This window comes from Ascidiella aspersa, chromosome 6, assembly GCF_963924565.1.
Source record: "Ascidiella aspersa chromosome 6, kaAscAspe10.2, whole genome shotgun sequence".
NCBI lineage: Eukaryota > Metazoa > Chordata > Ascidiacea > Phlebobranchia > Ascidiidae > Ascidiella > Ascidiella aspersa.
The window spans coordinates 2835531-2852231 of NC_139452.1; the positions used below are offsets into that span (position 1 = coordinate 2835531).

At 32.2% G+C, this 16701-nt stretch overlaps 1 protein-coding gene across 3 annotated transcripts in view; it reads left to right on the top strand.

The window, feature by feature from the left end:
* The first annotated feature begins 1353 nt into the window (after positions 1 to 1353).
* The window catches only part of LOC146139155 (protein kinase C alpha type-like), a 50793-nt gene continuing 35445 nt past the window's right edge, over positions 1354 to 16701 (top strand). For 2 of the 3 annotated variants that reach the window (XM_083391815.1, XM_083391814.1), the window contains exons 1-10: positions 1354 to 1473; positions 2128 to 2290; positions 3797 to 3828; positions 5035 to 5114; positions 5908 to 6019; positions 7890 to 8018; positions 8529 to 8688; positions 11172 to 11278; positions 12211 to 12332; positions 13503 to 13535. In XM_083391815.1, coding sequence (XP_083247941.1) covers positions 2148 to 2290; positions 3797 to 3828; positions 5035 to 5114; positions 5908 to 6019; positions 7890 to 8018; positions 8529 to 8688; positions 11172 to 11278; positions 12211 to 12332; positions 13503 to 13535 — 918 coding nt within the window. In that variant the 5' untranslated portion in view covers positions 1354 to 1473; positions 2128 to 2147. The remainder of the gene's footprint in view (positions 1474 to 2127; positions 2291 to 3796; positions 3829 to 5034; positions 5115 to 5907; positions 6020 to 7889; positions 8019 to 8528; positions 8689 to 11171; positions 11279 to 12210; positions 12333 to 13502; positions 13536 to 16701) is intronic. The other variant, XM_083391816.1, reaches the window with a different exon arrangement.

The following is a 16701-nucleotide window of genomic DNA, read 5'->3' on the forward strand; positions in this document are numbered from 1 at the left end:
TTTATATACAAATACTTATTATTAGATAAAATGCAATCTAGTTTTTTTGCCAAAAGCATTTATTGCTTAAGTGTAAATGAAAACATATTTTGTTTTAAAAACTATCCTGGGTTTGCAAGAAAAATGAAAAAAATACGCCCAGCCTTAAAGTTACATTGTTTTTAGATATGTTAGCATATAAACTTTTATTGTTTTTTTTTAATTTAAGAAGTATCTTGTATAGAGGAATTTATTGCTCCTAATCATGCGGATGCATCAATTTAACGCAGTGCTTTTCAACCCGTGGAATGGTACGCACTTGTGTGGATGAAAAAAAATTGTAATGCAGATGAAAATGTTGATATTGGCTGAGGCTCGCGGTTTTAATGCAAAAACCCTTTTATTGTTATTTCAAAAATAGTGAAAACTAAAGGTTGCAAACTTTTACTGTGCTTGTTTAATGCGGATGAAAATTTTCCGAAATAAAAAAGTGTGAACGGTTCTTTTAAAGGTTGAAAAGCACTGATTTAATGTATTTGAGCCACGTTAGTTTCACAATTTTTGTATAACTACAAAAAAATGTGATAATTCAAGACTAGAACTGGTATTTCAGTCGGCTGTTTTTTAACTTTAGATTATTTTCTGGAAGCCCGTTTGAATGACTCCAGTAATGATTTTGAACAAGGAGGGTATTTACTCAGACAAGTCATGCCAAAAATCGGAATTAAATAAATTGACATTACCACCACCCAAACGCCAACCCTAAACCACATGATCAATGCTAAATCACTAACGGGTGCAAGCGTAATAGAGCTCAAGATAAAAAACGGAAATTTTGCAAAACTTGAAAAATTAAACGTAGTATTACCACCACTCAAACCCAATCTTTATCCTAATCATTGTATTTGGTGCAAGCAAGCATCAAACAGCGATCAAGGTAAATAGCCACTTCCTTTGAACATTGTTGTTTTGTAGTCATTGTCCCAAAAGTTTATTTAGTTGTCTACTCCAAACCAGGAAATGATTATTAGAGGTCATTGCACTAAAGGCCGTAGTATGGCAGTGTGTAATATTGTAGCAAGTTTGTAATGAACAGGCATCTGTAAATCGCAATATAATCCTTTTAGAACCACTTAACAGTGGAATTGGTTTAATTTTATTGGAAAATAATTTCAATTCATTTCATTTTGTAAAAGAAAAAGTTTGTGGTAGAAAATATTTTGATCCTGGTACATTTCGGGGCAATTCTGATTTTTCTTTCAATAAACTGACACAAATTTAAATGTAGCTAAGTACTTTAGATGAATAAATATCAACTAAAAAGTTGGCTCACACATAACTTGGTGTATGAACTTCATTTCTCTTGTTTGTTCTAGCAGTTTTTTAGGTTAATATTATTAGTCTATCTGGCGCAAGTAGGAATTTGGATTAATAAAGTGGAGTATTGCTCTTTTTTCTGGTTGGCTGGCTGACATTTATTTGTAGAAAGATCTGGTAAGTTAACAAATCTTGTATATGTATTTATAAATGTAATTTGACAGCATTAAATGAAATTAGCTTTTAAAATATGTCTATAATGTTTATAAAAAAATATTTTGTGTGCTTTTTTAGTTTTTTATAAGGCATTGACAAATTTCTATGTTAGGGCAGAGAGTTAAATATTAAAAAGTCAGCAATACTATGTTACACTCGTTTTATACAATAAAGGTGTCTATATCAACTAGCAGAATAACATGTAGAATTAAGTAGTTTTAGTATAATTTTGAATATATATAACCTTAAAGCAGCCAAGAAACCCTTTTCCTTTACTTATTTTATATAATTGTCTTACTATCTTATATTATCGGACTTATTGGGAATACAGACTATTAATCTGTGAAAAACACTACAAAATTTCAGATAAGTTTTAATAGGAAAGTCATTATTTAACATTAGATAAAATATCAAAAATTGTGTACTATTTTACATAAAAAATCTTAACTAAACGTTCTTTTAAAGTTAATTTTTGTAAAACACTACAACATTAGAGACAAGGTCCAATATGAAGGACATTATCAAACATTGTATGAACTGTCAAACATAAGGTAGAATGTAAAATATAAAAAACATTAAAATCATTAGCTCTTCTAATGTGTGCGAAAACTTCAGGTGAAACAAGACACCCGAAAATGAGTGAAATCGGCACAAGCTTCAAGGGCTTTGCGCGAAAAGGTGCTCTCCGACAGAAAGTGCACAAGGTGAAATCGCACGAGTTCATTCCTCGCTTCTTTAAGCAGCCCACATTCTGTGCTCACTGCACTGCTTTTGTTTGGTGAGTAAGCATCGCTACGATCTCTCAGTTTCACCCAACAGAATAAAAAGCGGTGTTTTTCTGCTTGCGGAGACATTTACACAAGGATTTCGGATCATTGTGTGCACAGAACATTGTTTACCACACCTTGTTTGATACTTTTGCGGTGCTTTGATTTGATTACTGATTAACAAATTTATTCGAATGACATGTAACGTAACCATGTTGCAATCTATAAACCTTCGCTACATGAATCAGCTCTAGTGATAAGGTAAACAATAAACAGTCTTATTGCCTTTGAAATGCTTTGATTTTACTGATTAATTATGTCCTACGAGTAGAATACAGTGAAGCTATGTTGTAATCGACAAAGTTAAATCCACATTTATGTTTAATATTGGAGAACAGCAAACATTCCAAATTCTCTAGAAATGCTTTGATTTTATGGCTTACTGATTAACAGAACCAACTCAATGACAAGTCACACAAAAATGGTGTTCAAAGTTTAAATAAATACATCACACGCTTCTGGTACATTCCGTAAACATTGTTAAACATTTTAGGACGCTTTGATTTGTCAACTTACTGATTCACTGAAGTATATGTGAAAAAAATTAAATATATACAGAGAATATTGTTGTTTAACACCTTTTTTGGAGGCTTTAACCTTCTGATTAACAAAGATGTCCAATTAGTAACATTTAAACGAGTTTGCCAATTAGCAACATATATAATATATATGCTGTTCCCCACAAGATTCCAACATTATTTTCATTTTAACACATTTCGTAAAATTTTGTAATAATTTAAACAAATAACCATTTTGGTATACTTTGATTGCAATGCCATTTAAATGTAAATAATATTTACTGTGAAATGGCAGTATAGTCAGGGTTGGACTTAAGCACTCGCCCGCTCGCCAATGCGAGTGCAAATCGCTCCGGAAAAAAAATTTAATTAGTTGGTGTAGGACAACAATAAAATATTAAAACACAGAAAAGTAAAACATACTTTGTGTTTGGCTGGGTGCTTCGGAAAAACATCTAAACATACCCTTTTGATCCTTTATTAAACAAACAAAAGAGTTGTGGGTCACTAAGTCAATTCACCAGGCTGTTGTTCTGCCTTTAGGCACTAAAGAATTTTAATATGTTTGAATTTTATTGCATTGATGGTGTCATGTCTACCCAATATCATTACAACAAGTAGTGTTAGATAAAAATCTGTATTTCTAGCAAAAGTTTATCTATTTGGTGTGTTTTTATAGATATGTTTTTTACTTAATATATTCATATATAGTGCCATAGGCGCCGAACGCGGGTGTGCGGATCGAATAAATAAGATAACGCAAAATACACCCATAATAACTCAGTTTAGGTTTAATAACATTATTTGTAACTTCGCTTACACCCTGGCATTTTAAAAGTTAGGTGACTTTGTATATTGCATATATATAAATATATATATATTCACACCTATATTGATAAATATGCCTTCAATGTTTTAATAATCTACATTTATTTGCAGGGGATTTGGAAAGCAGGGTTATCAATGCCAAAGTAAGTTAAAACAATTTTTTTAACACTAAAACACAAAGTATAGATATCTATTGGTGACTATAACATTGAAAAATGTCTCCAATTTCCATTTCACTCTGGTTTTTAAAGATAGTTGTATGACAAATTCCAAATAACCTAAATTTTAAAGAGGTAATTATATAATCCAAACAATATAATAATAACTGTTTTTTTAAAAAGATACTAAAATAACAAATTATCTAATTTTTTTATTATTTAGCAAATATCATGAGAAAATTATATTTATCTCAAACAAAATAAAAGCGTTTTTTCCACACATATTGGATAAGAGTGTAATTGCAGATTTGTGGTTATAATGCGATTACCCAATCTGGCAAAACAGCAGCTAAAACAATGGCCACTGTAAACAACCTGCTATTGTACCGTTGTGTGTTTACTTCCTTTTCAAACGCGTGATACAGCTCATTGCTGAGCCAATGACGGCTTTTGCGATCCTTTTCAAAGAAATACGCGACTGCACCAAATGTGTAGTGTTGCCCCACAAAGTCTTGTATAATTAGATGTTGTTGAATTGTTTTTAAAATACATAGACTCTGAAAATAAGAAAGTCCTTAAATATATAATATTTAAATGCTTACTAAGCTTTATGTGTTTAAAAGTGCTGTAGCCTGCAGTTAAATATATTTCAACTATTACTGTGTTGATCTTGGTATATACTGTTTGAAAATTAGATTGCAATTTATTATGACATTATTTTTTTATAATGGCTAGCAGCTAGCTTTTTCCTGACTGCTTAAAGGCATAATTGTCTGTAAACAGAAAAATTGAAATTTTGTTTGTACATTGTTCTTATTTTTTTAAAAACAGTTTTGTAGACTATTTCAAGGGTAACCAAAGTACATATTGTATTTTTTTTAGTTTTTATCCCATTTCCTTGTCCAACTATATACCATATTTAAAGATGTTGAATAATTTTACTACTCATAAGATCATAATTATGCACTATTTCGGTAATTACGAGGCGCAAATCTAGGCAATGACATTTTCTCCAAAAAAACAAACACAAAGTTCCGTCATACCATGACGTCAAAAAGTTACTATAAAACAGGACGTCATAAAAATTAACTTAAAGAACAGCACACAGCTTTCCCTCTATCCCTTGCATACGACATTGGCTACTAACGTTTAGTGGCTTAAGTAAATATGTTTTTTAAACTTTTCTTACAGTTTGTCAATATGTTGTCCACAAGCGATGCCATGAATTTGTGTCGTTCGAATGTCCAGGCGCTGACAACGATGGTACTTCGGTGAGTTTAGTGTATTTTAATGTTTTTTAACTGTGTTGTTTTAAAATTTTCACAAAAAGAAACATTATTAAAAAAATGTTTTTTTAATTACTTGGGTAAATGTCAATAATCAACAAATTTGTTGTAAACAGTTAAACCAAAGAAGTACACTTTCAGCAAATTCATGTGTTTTATTGCGATTGCATTTTAATGACTTTTAACTTTTTAAATCAAAAATAGCCATAAAAATAAGCAAGCTCTAAAAAACGCCTATTTAATTGTGCTTAAATATCGATGAATCAGCAAAATTTTCAGCAAATTCATGTGTTTTCTTGCAAATGTTTTTTAACTGATCTTGACCGGCAAACTGTATTCCTTAAAAGCGACAGGTCTATAAATTCATTGCTTTGTTTAAACGAGTATCACAAGAAGTATATTATTCCTATTAGTTGATTTTAATAACGTCATTAATATTTTTGTTGTTGGTATTCAAATCAAAGCCTGTTTCATTACTGCCAGTTTTATCTTTTATTCATATCGTAAGATTCAAAAAGAACCACAAAGAGTGAAAATATCTAAAACAACTTTATTTAAAAAAACAGAATACTATAGTTACGCCAAATCTGCAACATTAGTTCTGCTCAAATTTAATTCGAACGAAGGATTGAAGTTTTTTAGCATAACTGATGTTGTCATTTTGGCAGAAATATAATATTCTGTTTTTTTAAATAAAGATGTTTTCACATCTTTTCTACCCTGGTTCTTTTCAGATCATTACTGTTACTTAGCATCACAACCTAGTATTCTTTAACAGGGAACCAAGTCGGAGCATACCTTCAAAGTTGCCTCGTATGCTTCCCCGACATTCTGCGATCACTGCGGATCACTTCTCTACGGCTTGGTCAGACAAGGAATGAAATGCCAGTGTAAGTTGGTGATGAATTTTAATCTATTTTTGTCTAGTTCTGAAGGAAATTTCCTTTGGACCACACATGCATGGATCTAATGTAACTTATAATGAATTGCACAGCGCAATAACGTCAAGTAAATTGATATCATCTTAATTATGACGTTTCGATATGAGCTTGTATCATCTTCAGTAAATGTGATCCAAGTTTGCATCGAAGCGTCTTAATCGAGATAATGTCAATCCACTCAACCTCTTTGGCTTTAAAATCCATTATCAAGTTACATTTTCTTTGACATTAAACAGGGGCTTTCAACACTGAAGGTCACATTCCTGAAGGGGGCAATCATTTTTAAGGGTAATAATTTGTTTGGCAAAAGCTTTTCCAGTAGATTGTAAGTTACTTTATTGTGGCAGCAAGAAGCTGTTTTCATTCAGTGAACTTTTAAACTTATATGAAGCTTCCCATTATGCTGTTTGGAACTCTATTTAATTTAAATCAGCCTGTATTGATTGTTGTTTCAATGGTTACAGCAATTATTTTTTGTGTGAGGTTTTCCTAAAGAAGACAGTTTACCTTGGAAAACACCAAGTCTTCATTCTTCAATAAAAAACCCTATGTTTGTCTACAAAACTTTTTTCAATATATTTTAATTGTGTCAACCATAGCATTTGTACCGTTTTCTTTTCAAAATATATTAAAAATTGTTGAGCGATTTTAGGCTTTTATTTTAAAAGTTTTGAAACATCTTTAAAAAGTCTTTGCATGCATTATTTTTATAAAATTGTATGCCAAACCTGGTTAGTGGTTACACCCCTAACAGGGTTTTATCCACCATATTTGTTAAGTTAACCTTTTTCTTGTTTTCACCCCTCAACTGGTAATATTCAAAAAAACATTTGTGGATGGATTATGGATGAAACTTTTTGTCTAAATGCTTTATCTTGTCCAGCAGGAAACAGTATGCAAAGCATACCTAAAAAACACACCAGTCGTTCCATATGTTGTCATGTTCTGTTAATTGAAAGATTGTCTGCTTCTGCTAGTCCACAAACTCATGTAACATCATGTGAATTGTTTTTACATTAGGCTAACGTTCATCAGTAACCTCACCTTATATAATGTTTGCTGAAGCTGATAAGCTAGGAATGTACAGACTAATATGCTCTAATCCTCTTACTTTGAGCACAGACCATTTTTTTTAAAGGATTTGTATATGAACAAGCTGTTTTTTTTTTGGCTTTATATAGTTCATTAAACTGTCAGTTTTTTTTTTAAATTATTTTTTTTAACTCATTTATTTTAGGGCAACAAATTTTTCGCTCCCTAGAAGCTCTACATGTTCATATTTTTTTAGCCAACTGTTGGCCTATTATTTTGAAGATTATGTAAACGGGAACTATGACTAAACTGATACTAAAGTTTCTTTTTACAGAATTACTTGAGGGTTGTTTTTAACAGTATTGCTTTTATTGCCCATTAAATCCAAACGCTTTTATCGAACTAAATTTTTGGGCTTCTCCTATAAAGGTATTACTTTATTACGGTGATTCTCAACCTTTTATGGCACCCCACAAAAGTAATAAATCGATTTTTGGCACCCCGACTGGAATTTTTGTTGAGTATTATACTGAAATGTCACTATAAATGGGGCTGGAACAACACAATCAACTTAAAACATCTAGGAAAATGTCATTTGATATAATGGTCTCTAATCGTGCACAAACAGTCGTACCAAGAAGCTTACCAATTGAGCAAAAATCAGTTTCTTGAAAATTATTAAATATCCATCGGCACCCTTGAGCCCAAGAAATGGCACACCAGGGCGCTGCGGCACCACTGCTTTATTATATTAATCATAAACAAAAACAAATTCTTTTAATTTAAGCTTGCAACTTGAACTTCCACAAACGATGCATTTCAATGGTGCCGCCCACTTGTGGCCGCGATCACACAGAGAAAAGAGGTCGTCTCCATCTAAACATCAGCATCGTAGAGGGAAAACTTACCGTTTGTGGTGAGCAAACCTTGTTTTATTGGTTATTTAATCGCTAAGTTTTACTGCCTAAATGTTTAGTTTTATCTGACTTAGTTTGCTGTTAGTTTAATTTTTTTCTGATTTTAACGTTTTATTTGCTAACTAGATTATTTAAATTTTTTCATGTCTTAATATTCTACTGTTTGAATTTTGTTTTAACATGGTTCCAATATAATGCTTCTGAAAAGGTATTTTTCATTTGCGTTATTCGATTGCTTATAATTAGTATTTATTTTGTTATAATCACCGATTGAAGACAATTACAATTTTCAATTTGTTTACAAACCAGTTTGGTCGCCTGTCATTAAGAACTTACAGAAATAAATGATGCCTGTTTGTTAAAGCAAAACATATATTTTTGTTAACTTTACAAAAACAAAGATTTGAACCTTTTTTCCGTTAAAAAAATAAGTCTAAAATAATCGGTTTAATGTTAGTTTTTTCTTGTCTTTTTAATGTAATTTTATTTAATTTTCTTGTTTCTTTTAGTGCAAGACGGAAAGAATTTAGCACCGATGGATCCAAACGGACTTTCTGATCCTTACGTGAAGATAAAGCTTATCCCGTCGGACAAACACGACTCGAAGAAAAGAAAAACCACAATCGTGGAAAAAAACCTGAATCCTCATTGGGCAGAAACACTTGTCTTGTAAGTTTATGCAGTTATATTTGTAGTTAGCATAACTGAATTAAACCTAAATAACTCTACCATCATTAGAGCAAATATTAGAGGTTTGGCAGAAAAAAGATATCCGAATCTTTGTAAATGGCTGTATTTGTCGAATTCTAAATAGGGTGATCAGGTGGCACTATGTAAAGACAAATTGTTTTGAATTCTTGCCAAGCTTATGCACAACTGTGCTTCATCAGATCAAAGTTGAAATAAAAACAATTAAAAAGCATAAAGTAGAACCACGAGCGTGCCTAAAAAGCAAGAAGTATCAAGTCTAATACATTTACAGGCACATTGTACTTTTCAATGCAATTTTATCTTCATATAGTGCCACCTGATTAACCTATGCCTACAATATTAGGTCATCATTATCATTGATTCAAAGGTGGACTTTTAAAGCTAGGTCTCAGTTGTTGTACACATATTTGTATGACCATTTCATTGATAATCGAATAAATTGTTATTGTTTATGAATTTAAAACAACTGTGTGTTATTATATGGTTCTAAAAGTTTTTATTTTTCATGGAAAATCAATTGTTTATTTTTTAACATTTTTAAATTAAAAATGAAAGTGAAGATCAGTGGTTTTATACTTGTTTTAAAAATATCTGGCCTGACTTTGCAATATTTTTTTTTTCCTATGTTGAGTGTATGGTCTTAGATTTTTATATTCTTCAATGTAAGGTTTTGTGGACCATTTGTACTTAAAAACGTTAAAATTTCCTTTTTTTTGTGGAAAATCTTTTTGATTTGTCTGATATAGATTGTTTTACACCGTATTAAAAAAATTAAAAGGTGACTTAAGGGTTTAACATTTTTCAAGTGTTTAAAAAGACCTTGCCTATCATTGATACATTCAAATTTCCTCTTTTTTGGAAAATCTTTTTGATTTGTCGGATATAAATTTTTTACTCACTATTTGATATAAATTAGAAGGTGGCCTCAAGTTATTGCCCTTCTATTGTTGTAAAAAGATGTTGCCTAACTTTGCAACATTGTAAAGTTACTGTGCTTTTGCATCAAGCATTCTGTTTAATGTCTTTCTGTATAAGAGCAACCAAAATCAATCGACTTCAATTTGGCGACTAACGTACAAATTTTATTAATAACACTCGGGCTCACAATTAGCCGCTCTGCGCTACCTTACAGGAAATTCTCAATCCAACAATGCGTCATATTTGCAGGAAATACTTTCTGTGTGGGTTCACAACAATATATTCGCTAAAAGTTGCATTTATTTATAGATGCAGGTTTCAATCGTAAAGGCGGTATAGTGCAATTGACTCGTATATATATCATATTAGTTTCTCCCCTTTTAGTGTCTAAGTGACATTTCAATATGAGCTGAAGGCTGATAGAATCTTGTCAGTCTTCTTGTGATCCAAATTCTAATTTTTTTTGCGCACATATTTCTGATTTTACATAACGAATGTAAAAACCGTGCAATGATGGGCTGATTGGCTGTATATCATGTTAGGTTAAGCCCTGCCAAGTTTTGTTGATAGTTTTTGGCGGCTTAACCGGATGGCTGTTAGGTGTTTTCGCTATTAAAAGCTACTTTTTGCGGTCAATATTTTTTTCTTGAAGTTGTTTAAATATAAATTAAATCTTTATTCCCATCAATGAATAAAGCGATCAAAGTTGATCAAATCGTCCTAAAACATGCCTAGGCTCCAAATTTCAATTTGTGTTTTGATATTGATTAACACGGGCAAAATCATGACTAAGTTTGGCTGCAAGTCATGCCTTAACAAAATCACAATCTTAAGCTGAATGTTCGTGCAGCTTTCTGAGTAATTACAAATGTAACCAGTCATATTTACAGCAACCCACAGTGCAAATATAATAGGCTTTATAAATTAAAGATTTGATCTTGACTAAAAAAGCTATTTTTTTTCAATAGCATTATACATAGAGCTGTTAGGCTCAAAATTTCCAGTTTTCCACTAAAACCTATAGGCACAATGGTTGTAGTTTGACGTAGAATAAATACCGAAGCCTATAAAAGAGTAATTAAAATGAATAAAAAAGTTTTTTAAACATATAACATGCTTTCCACTTCTGAATGGGCTTTTACATCTACTAAAACTTAGTTTTTCACTTCCTGTTGAATAAACATAGTTTTAGCACATTATATTGCAAAAAGGCAGGCTATTTACATTTCCACCTATTTTTTTATTTGTTTTCAAGTTAAGAAAACGCGGTTTTAACTTTTAAACAGTTTAATTTTGAATTGTCACTAATTTCACACACCAATGTTTTTGAAATCCAAAACTGAACACTGTGACTTCTGTAAAGTAGGCTTAGAAAATAGCTAACAATTTAGTAAAACTGAGAATTCAAAATAAAAAAAGGACCTGTGGTAATGCTCAGAGACTAAACATACCTAAAAATTGTTTATTAATGTGTTATTAAATGTTTATTTTCTTGTCCGAATAATCCTTATGTGTTTAACCAGACCTCTTAAAGACACCGACAAAAATCGCCGACTTTTGGTCGAAGTTTGGGATTGGGATCGTACTTCAGCAAACGATTTTATGGGATCGCTATCCTTTGGCATTTCAGGTACTTAATTTTGGTATTACTTTAATATTTGCTCACTTTTACACAAGATTCCTTCAGAAGGGCTTATCAAAATCTGTCAGCCTAACCAGGATTGTAGTGCAAGCAAGGGCAAGCTAGAAAAATTACCTCTTTGAAGGCATCTTGTGTATTATTATAGGCTATGTGTGAAGTTGGTGTTGGCCAGTACGGCTCCAGAAGGGCGTAATCACAGAATACACGACGTGCATATGAATGTTTCATTTGTTATTCTCTTGACGTACACCAGGAGTAACCAAACCACGGCCTGCCAGTTTAATTCATTCCTGTGCGTACTATGTTCAAAATTGATCGTAAGATAGGGTTATTAATACTTCATTTGTCGGAATGTTTGTAGGGTGCAAAATTCAGAATTTTTTTTTTTAATTTATTTTTAATTTTTTAGGATTATTTCACAAAGCTCAGTATAAATTTTGATAAATATTTCTTAGATATTTTCTTTCCTTTACAATAGTGAGACAATATAGGGGAATAAAGTCAAATGCCAGATTTTTTATAAGATGAATCAATGGCCCGCGATTTTCACCAAGCTATACAGTTAACAGACCTTAAGCCGACCCCTTTATGAAAAAGTTTGGTGACCCCTGACATACACAAGTAACAATTTATTTGTAGTAAGACATAGTAGCAATACCAAAGCCCATACAGAAGTATAGGTATTATTTTAAACGTTTCGAATAACTCTTTATTCATTTTTAACATAGAAATAGACTATGTTGATTATGAGTAAAGAGTTTGAAACGTTCAAAAAGCAACCTACTTCTGTATGGGCTTTGTCATTCTTACTGTGTCTTACTACAACCTCCAACCATTTTACTCCAAAGTTTATTGTCAGCCACTATTGAGAAAAAACAAGAATTCGTTTATTTTACAATTTTTTCTTCACATTAATTTAGAGTTGATGAAGAATCCAGTCAAGGGCTGGTTTAAGCTTCTTAGTCAGCAAGAAGGTGAATTCTACAATGTTCCCATTATCGAGGATACTGAAGAATTGGAGGAATTGACTAAAAAATTGGAGGTTAGACATTGTTTTTTATATTTTATTTTTTTTACTCTTGCAGTTTCACCTTTTTATGAAATGTAAAATACGGTGTAAAAAATGGTTTGTTGAAATTTGTTTGTGTTGGCGTTTTAATTGTAACTATGCTTTGCCATAAATTCCATTCAAATTTTTACACGTTTATTTTGATTTTATGATCATACAAAACTCCAATTTTATGTTTCTTTCAATGAACAGCTCATTATAAAAAAAACAGTAAAATTTTACAGTAAAAAATTATTTACACATAAACGAATTTTAATCAATTTTCATGAACTAGCAATGAAGCGAAATGGTTGTGCTAATAATAGGAGCATTTTTGTAAGTCATTGCTTTTCATGCAAGATCTTTGCTATGAACCATGCAGCTCACACTTGTTTAAAGTGCAATAAATCAATAGCTTTTGTGATTTGACAACCTTAGGAGCCATGAACGCCGAGTTTTTTTTGTTAAAACTTGGGGTGCCCAGCCCTCCTAAAAACAAAGATCAATCTTCATGCAAAATAATTTCTATTTCTATTGATGCTTACTACTTGTGGTGCTATTTCCACATAAATTCCAAAAGTTAGTCAATTACTTACCTCAACTTGTTGAAGGACATTTTAACTCTTTCACCATTCTGCATGCAAACTTATCTGTTTTTAAGTGGGCATTTTGTGACGTCATATTACGCACAAAATTTTTTGCACCCCTGTCCAAAATAAGTCGGCGTCCATAAGCTTTGCTAAGGTGCTGTTCTTTCCAATTGTTTATAAGAGATTGCTATCATTTTGAGTGTAAGCAAATAGCAACGCGAAAGTTTATTTTCCCAGCTAATTGTTTCCCATGCCGACGAGTCTAATTGCAGAGCCAAGTGTCGTGTTTGCGTCAAAAAATAAATTGCTTATTTTCTTACAACGCTCTAGTGACGTCATTCAGGCCTTTCTAAAGGTCGAAAGTCGATTTTAGGCAATCTTTGGATGTTGGACTTTTCGAACGGAATTGTGCCACAATTTTAATGCGGATTTAAGAATAATTTCATGAAATAAAATCATGCTACAAACTAATATACGTGGCGTCCAGCAACGATGTATGCAAGCGCTTTTAAAATTACACTGATTTTGCTTTTTGTCTATGCTTTGATGTTTCAAACTTGTATGTTGTACTCAGGTTAAACCTAAAAATGACGGGCATAGAAAAACGGTAGGTATTGAACTACAGCTACAGAGGTTTTTTGTTTAATTAATAACTCTTTTCCGCAAGATCTTGCACAATTATCACTGATTCGTCACTTTCTTACCTAAAAAAACAAAACAAATTTCGTTCTCCTAATTTCCCACAAAAGTAAAAAAATAAGCGTTTAGTGCTTTTTCGTGTGCATGATAAAAAAAACTTTTGCGACTAATGCCAATCAGAAAAAAAAGCGCTGTAATTGTGTTAATTAAAACGCACACTAGCGAAAAAACTGGCCAGCAGCACCAAGTTTTAATTTGCTCTGCCGATATTCTGTGCATATGTACTCAGCAAAATGCATGTTGTTCTTTCGCGTAGGCTATTTTGCATTTTAGAGCCTAATTTGTTTACTTTGTGAATAACACTTGACCGACTGCCAACCGCATCCTGCTGAAAAAGTGCTGTTTGAAAACAAAAAAAACTTGTCAGTTTTTGCCAACTCAAAATTATTTTTTTGGTTATATTACTGTGACATGAGGGATCTGTATATTTCCCTTCAAAAAAAGGTTGTTTGCTATTTTTGTGGGCAGTTTCTCCTATTACATAAGATCAGACGAAGTAAAAGTTGTATCATTCCAAAAAACATTCCAACTGTTTTGGATTTGCATAAATGCAAACCATTTTAGTGTTTTTAAATTATTATCCAGTCTTTCTCAACCTTTTTTCGTGACGACCCAAATACTGAGCGTAAGTTCAACATTAAAGCTTTAGCGACTCAATTCTCTTCACTGGACTTCTTCTAAGCGAACAAAACGTAAGACATTAGCATAAATATACAATTTTAATGATTAAAATCCATGTCTCCGTATTACCGTAATTTTTATGAAGTTTGGAAAAGTCTTCTCCAGAACCAATCTTAATATATCTAACCGTGTGAACTACTGCAGTCGGCAACCCAACTAAATTAAAAGGCACTTATTACATGCATTACGACTGCAGGACATTACTTTATTGTTGTTTAACTGCAACAAATCAGCCAGATTTTAAATTGCTTAGCGTTTCCCAGTAAGATTTCGTCGGTTGTATGCCAATTGTGTGAAATATATCTATAGAACAGCACAGTTAGTTAAAAAAAATCATTCATAGCCAGTTCTTATCTATTCTCGACACATTCCTACGCGTCAAAAAAATGCGATTTAGCGTTAAGAAACGCGTTTTATCGCTCGCTGTAAACCTTGCTCGTAACTTTTGCAGTGTTTTAATAAACCTTCCCCGACATGTAGTTGAAGAATCCGAAATCGATTTAATCGCATAAGACGCAACCGTGCTTTGTTAAAACAAAAACTGGTTTAATTAAAGGAATTGCGCTCGTCCGCGGTTTTATTAGTACTACGAGTTTCCGTTAAAATTAATCGCACATAGGTTACAGGCCATAAGGAACGTTTCGTTTTGCTTTTTTTGAAATTTGGTGTTCGCAGTGCTTTTCAACCCACGGGTCCCAACCTAAAATTGTGACGCCGATTGATTTTGTTTGGTCGCCGAATGCAGTAGTTTACATGGTTAGATTTATTGAGATCGGTTCTTCACTGCCTTTATGAGCAAAAATATGAAAATCGCTAATTTATTTTACTTTACATAATCTTTACGTCTAAAATGGAAAACTCTTAATTCCTTAAATCCGTATAAAGCTTGGTACTGTATTATTGCTATTTTACAAGTCTAAAAATAAAAAAGTTTCTTCATCAGTGTGCCATATAAAATAATTTGTATAAAACAATTCACGAAAAAATCACCTACCACATTTGTAGCGCCTTCCTATTTCTTTCACTTCAATCGAGATAAGGTGTTTTTAGACCGCGGGTCGCATTGTGATCTGACCCGCGTCGCCCACACTTTCACGCATCGCTGTTTACCACCGAAAATCTTTGTAAATTACCTGTTTTATCTAATTCTAAATAGAGGAATCAGGTGGCGCTATATAAAGACAAATTGTATTAAAATCTCGATAAGCTTTCTCACAACCGTGCTTCATCAGGTCAAAGTAGAAAATAAAAATTACGCATGCCCCATATTATGCGCTCTTTCAAGATATTCGATATTTTTGCCGAAAAGACATAACCGGAACCTAATGACGTCATTGTTTTGGTAAAATAATTAACACTGATAAATTTGAAACGTGTAAAGTATTGTTTGCTTAGATTTTTGGACAAATTTTTGCATTAAAGTTAGAAAACTTGTTTAGTTCGATTGCTAATTGATAATTTTCTTAAAAGTTTACTTATTGGTTTAAAAAATGGTTGAAATGCTCAAATTAATTTGATTTCTTGACACAACGGTATCGGACTCAGACCTTTTGCTTTCAACTATCAGCCCGGATACTTCGCTTACGATTGCGATACTCGGTATTTGTGGCGAAAAGAAGCCATCCGAAACTAATTGAGGTCATTACTGTGGCCGAATAAGTAATCTTGGTTAAATTGAAACGTTGAAAAGCATTTCTTGCCTATTTTTTTCTATAAATTTTCGCTTTATCATTAGAAAACTGAGTTGGCTCGATTGTAAATTAATAATTTTTTATGTGATATCTAGACACAACATTATCGCACATCCTTTTTTAGTATCTAAATAACCTTTGACACAAATTGAATTCCATACAAAGATGTTAATTGGCAGTTTATTTCACGTCTGGGTGTTTATGACTAGATCTTCCGTAAGGTCAACTTCCCCTTTTAGTTAACATCCCAACGAGAATTAAAACTGTCCAGAGAAAATCCTCAATGTACTTGACAATGTGACGCAATTACAATCGATGTAACCTATTTCTCAAGCTGTTTTTATTTCAAAGAATCTCGGTGCAATATAAGCATTGTTGAATATTGTTTTACATGACACATTGACTTTAAGATATCTAAAAAGTCAGATTTGTTGAAATTAGTGTTTTCTTCATAACATGTAATCTTGTCTGAAACAAGCAACGCTTTTTTGTGGCTTAATTTCTGCATCGTGATATTAACTAAACACAGCTGCTTGAAGCCTAATAGCTGGTTCGAGTTTAGCTTAGAAATCCGCACTTTTAGACAATTTTCTTTTCGGTTTCTTTGGTGAGATTAGAAGCTAGTAATTTGGAACCTTTTTTCTGTAGTGTTCGTTTTTTACCGAATTAAATCGTATGAGAAAAATACAATTTATGTTAACG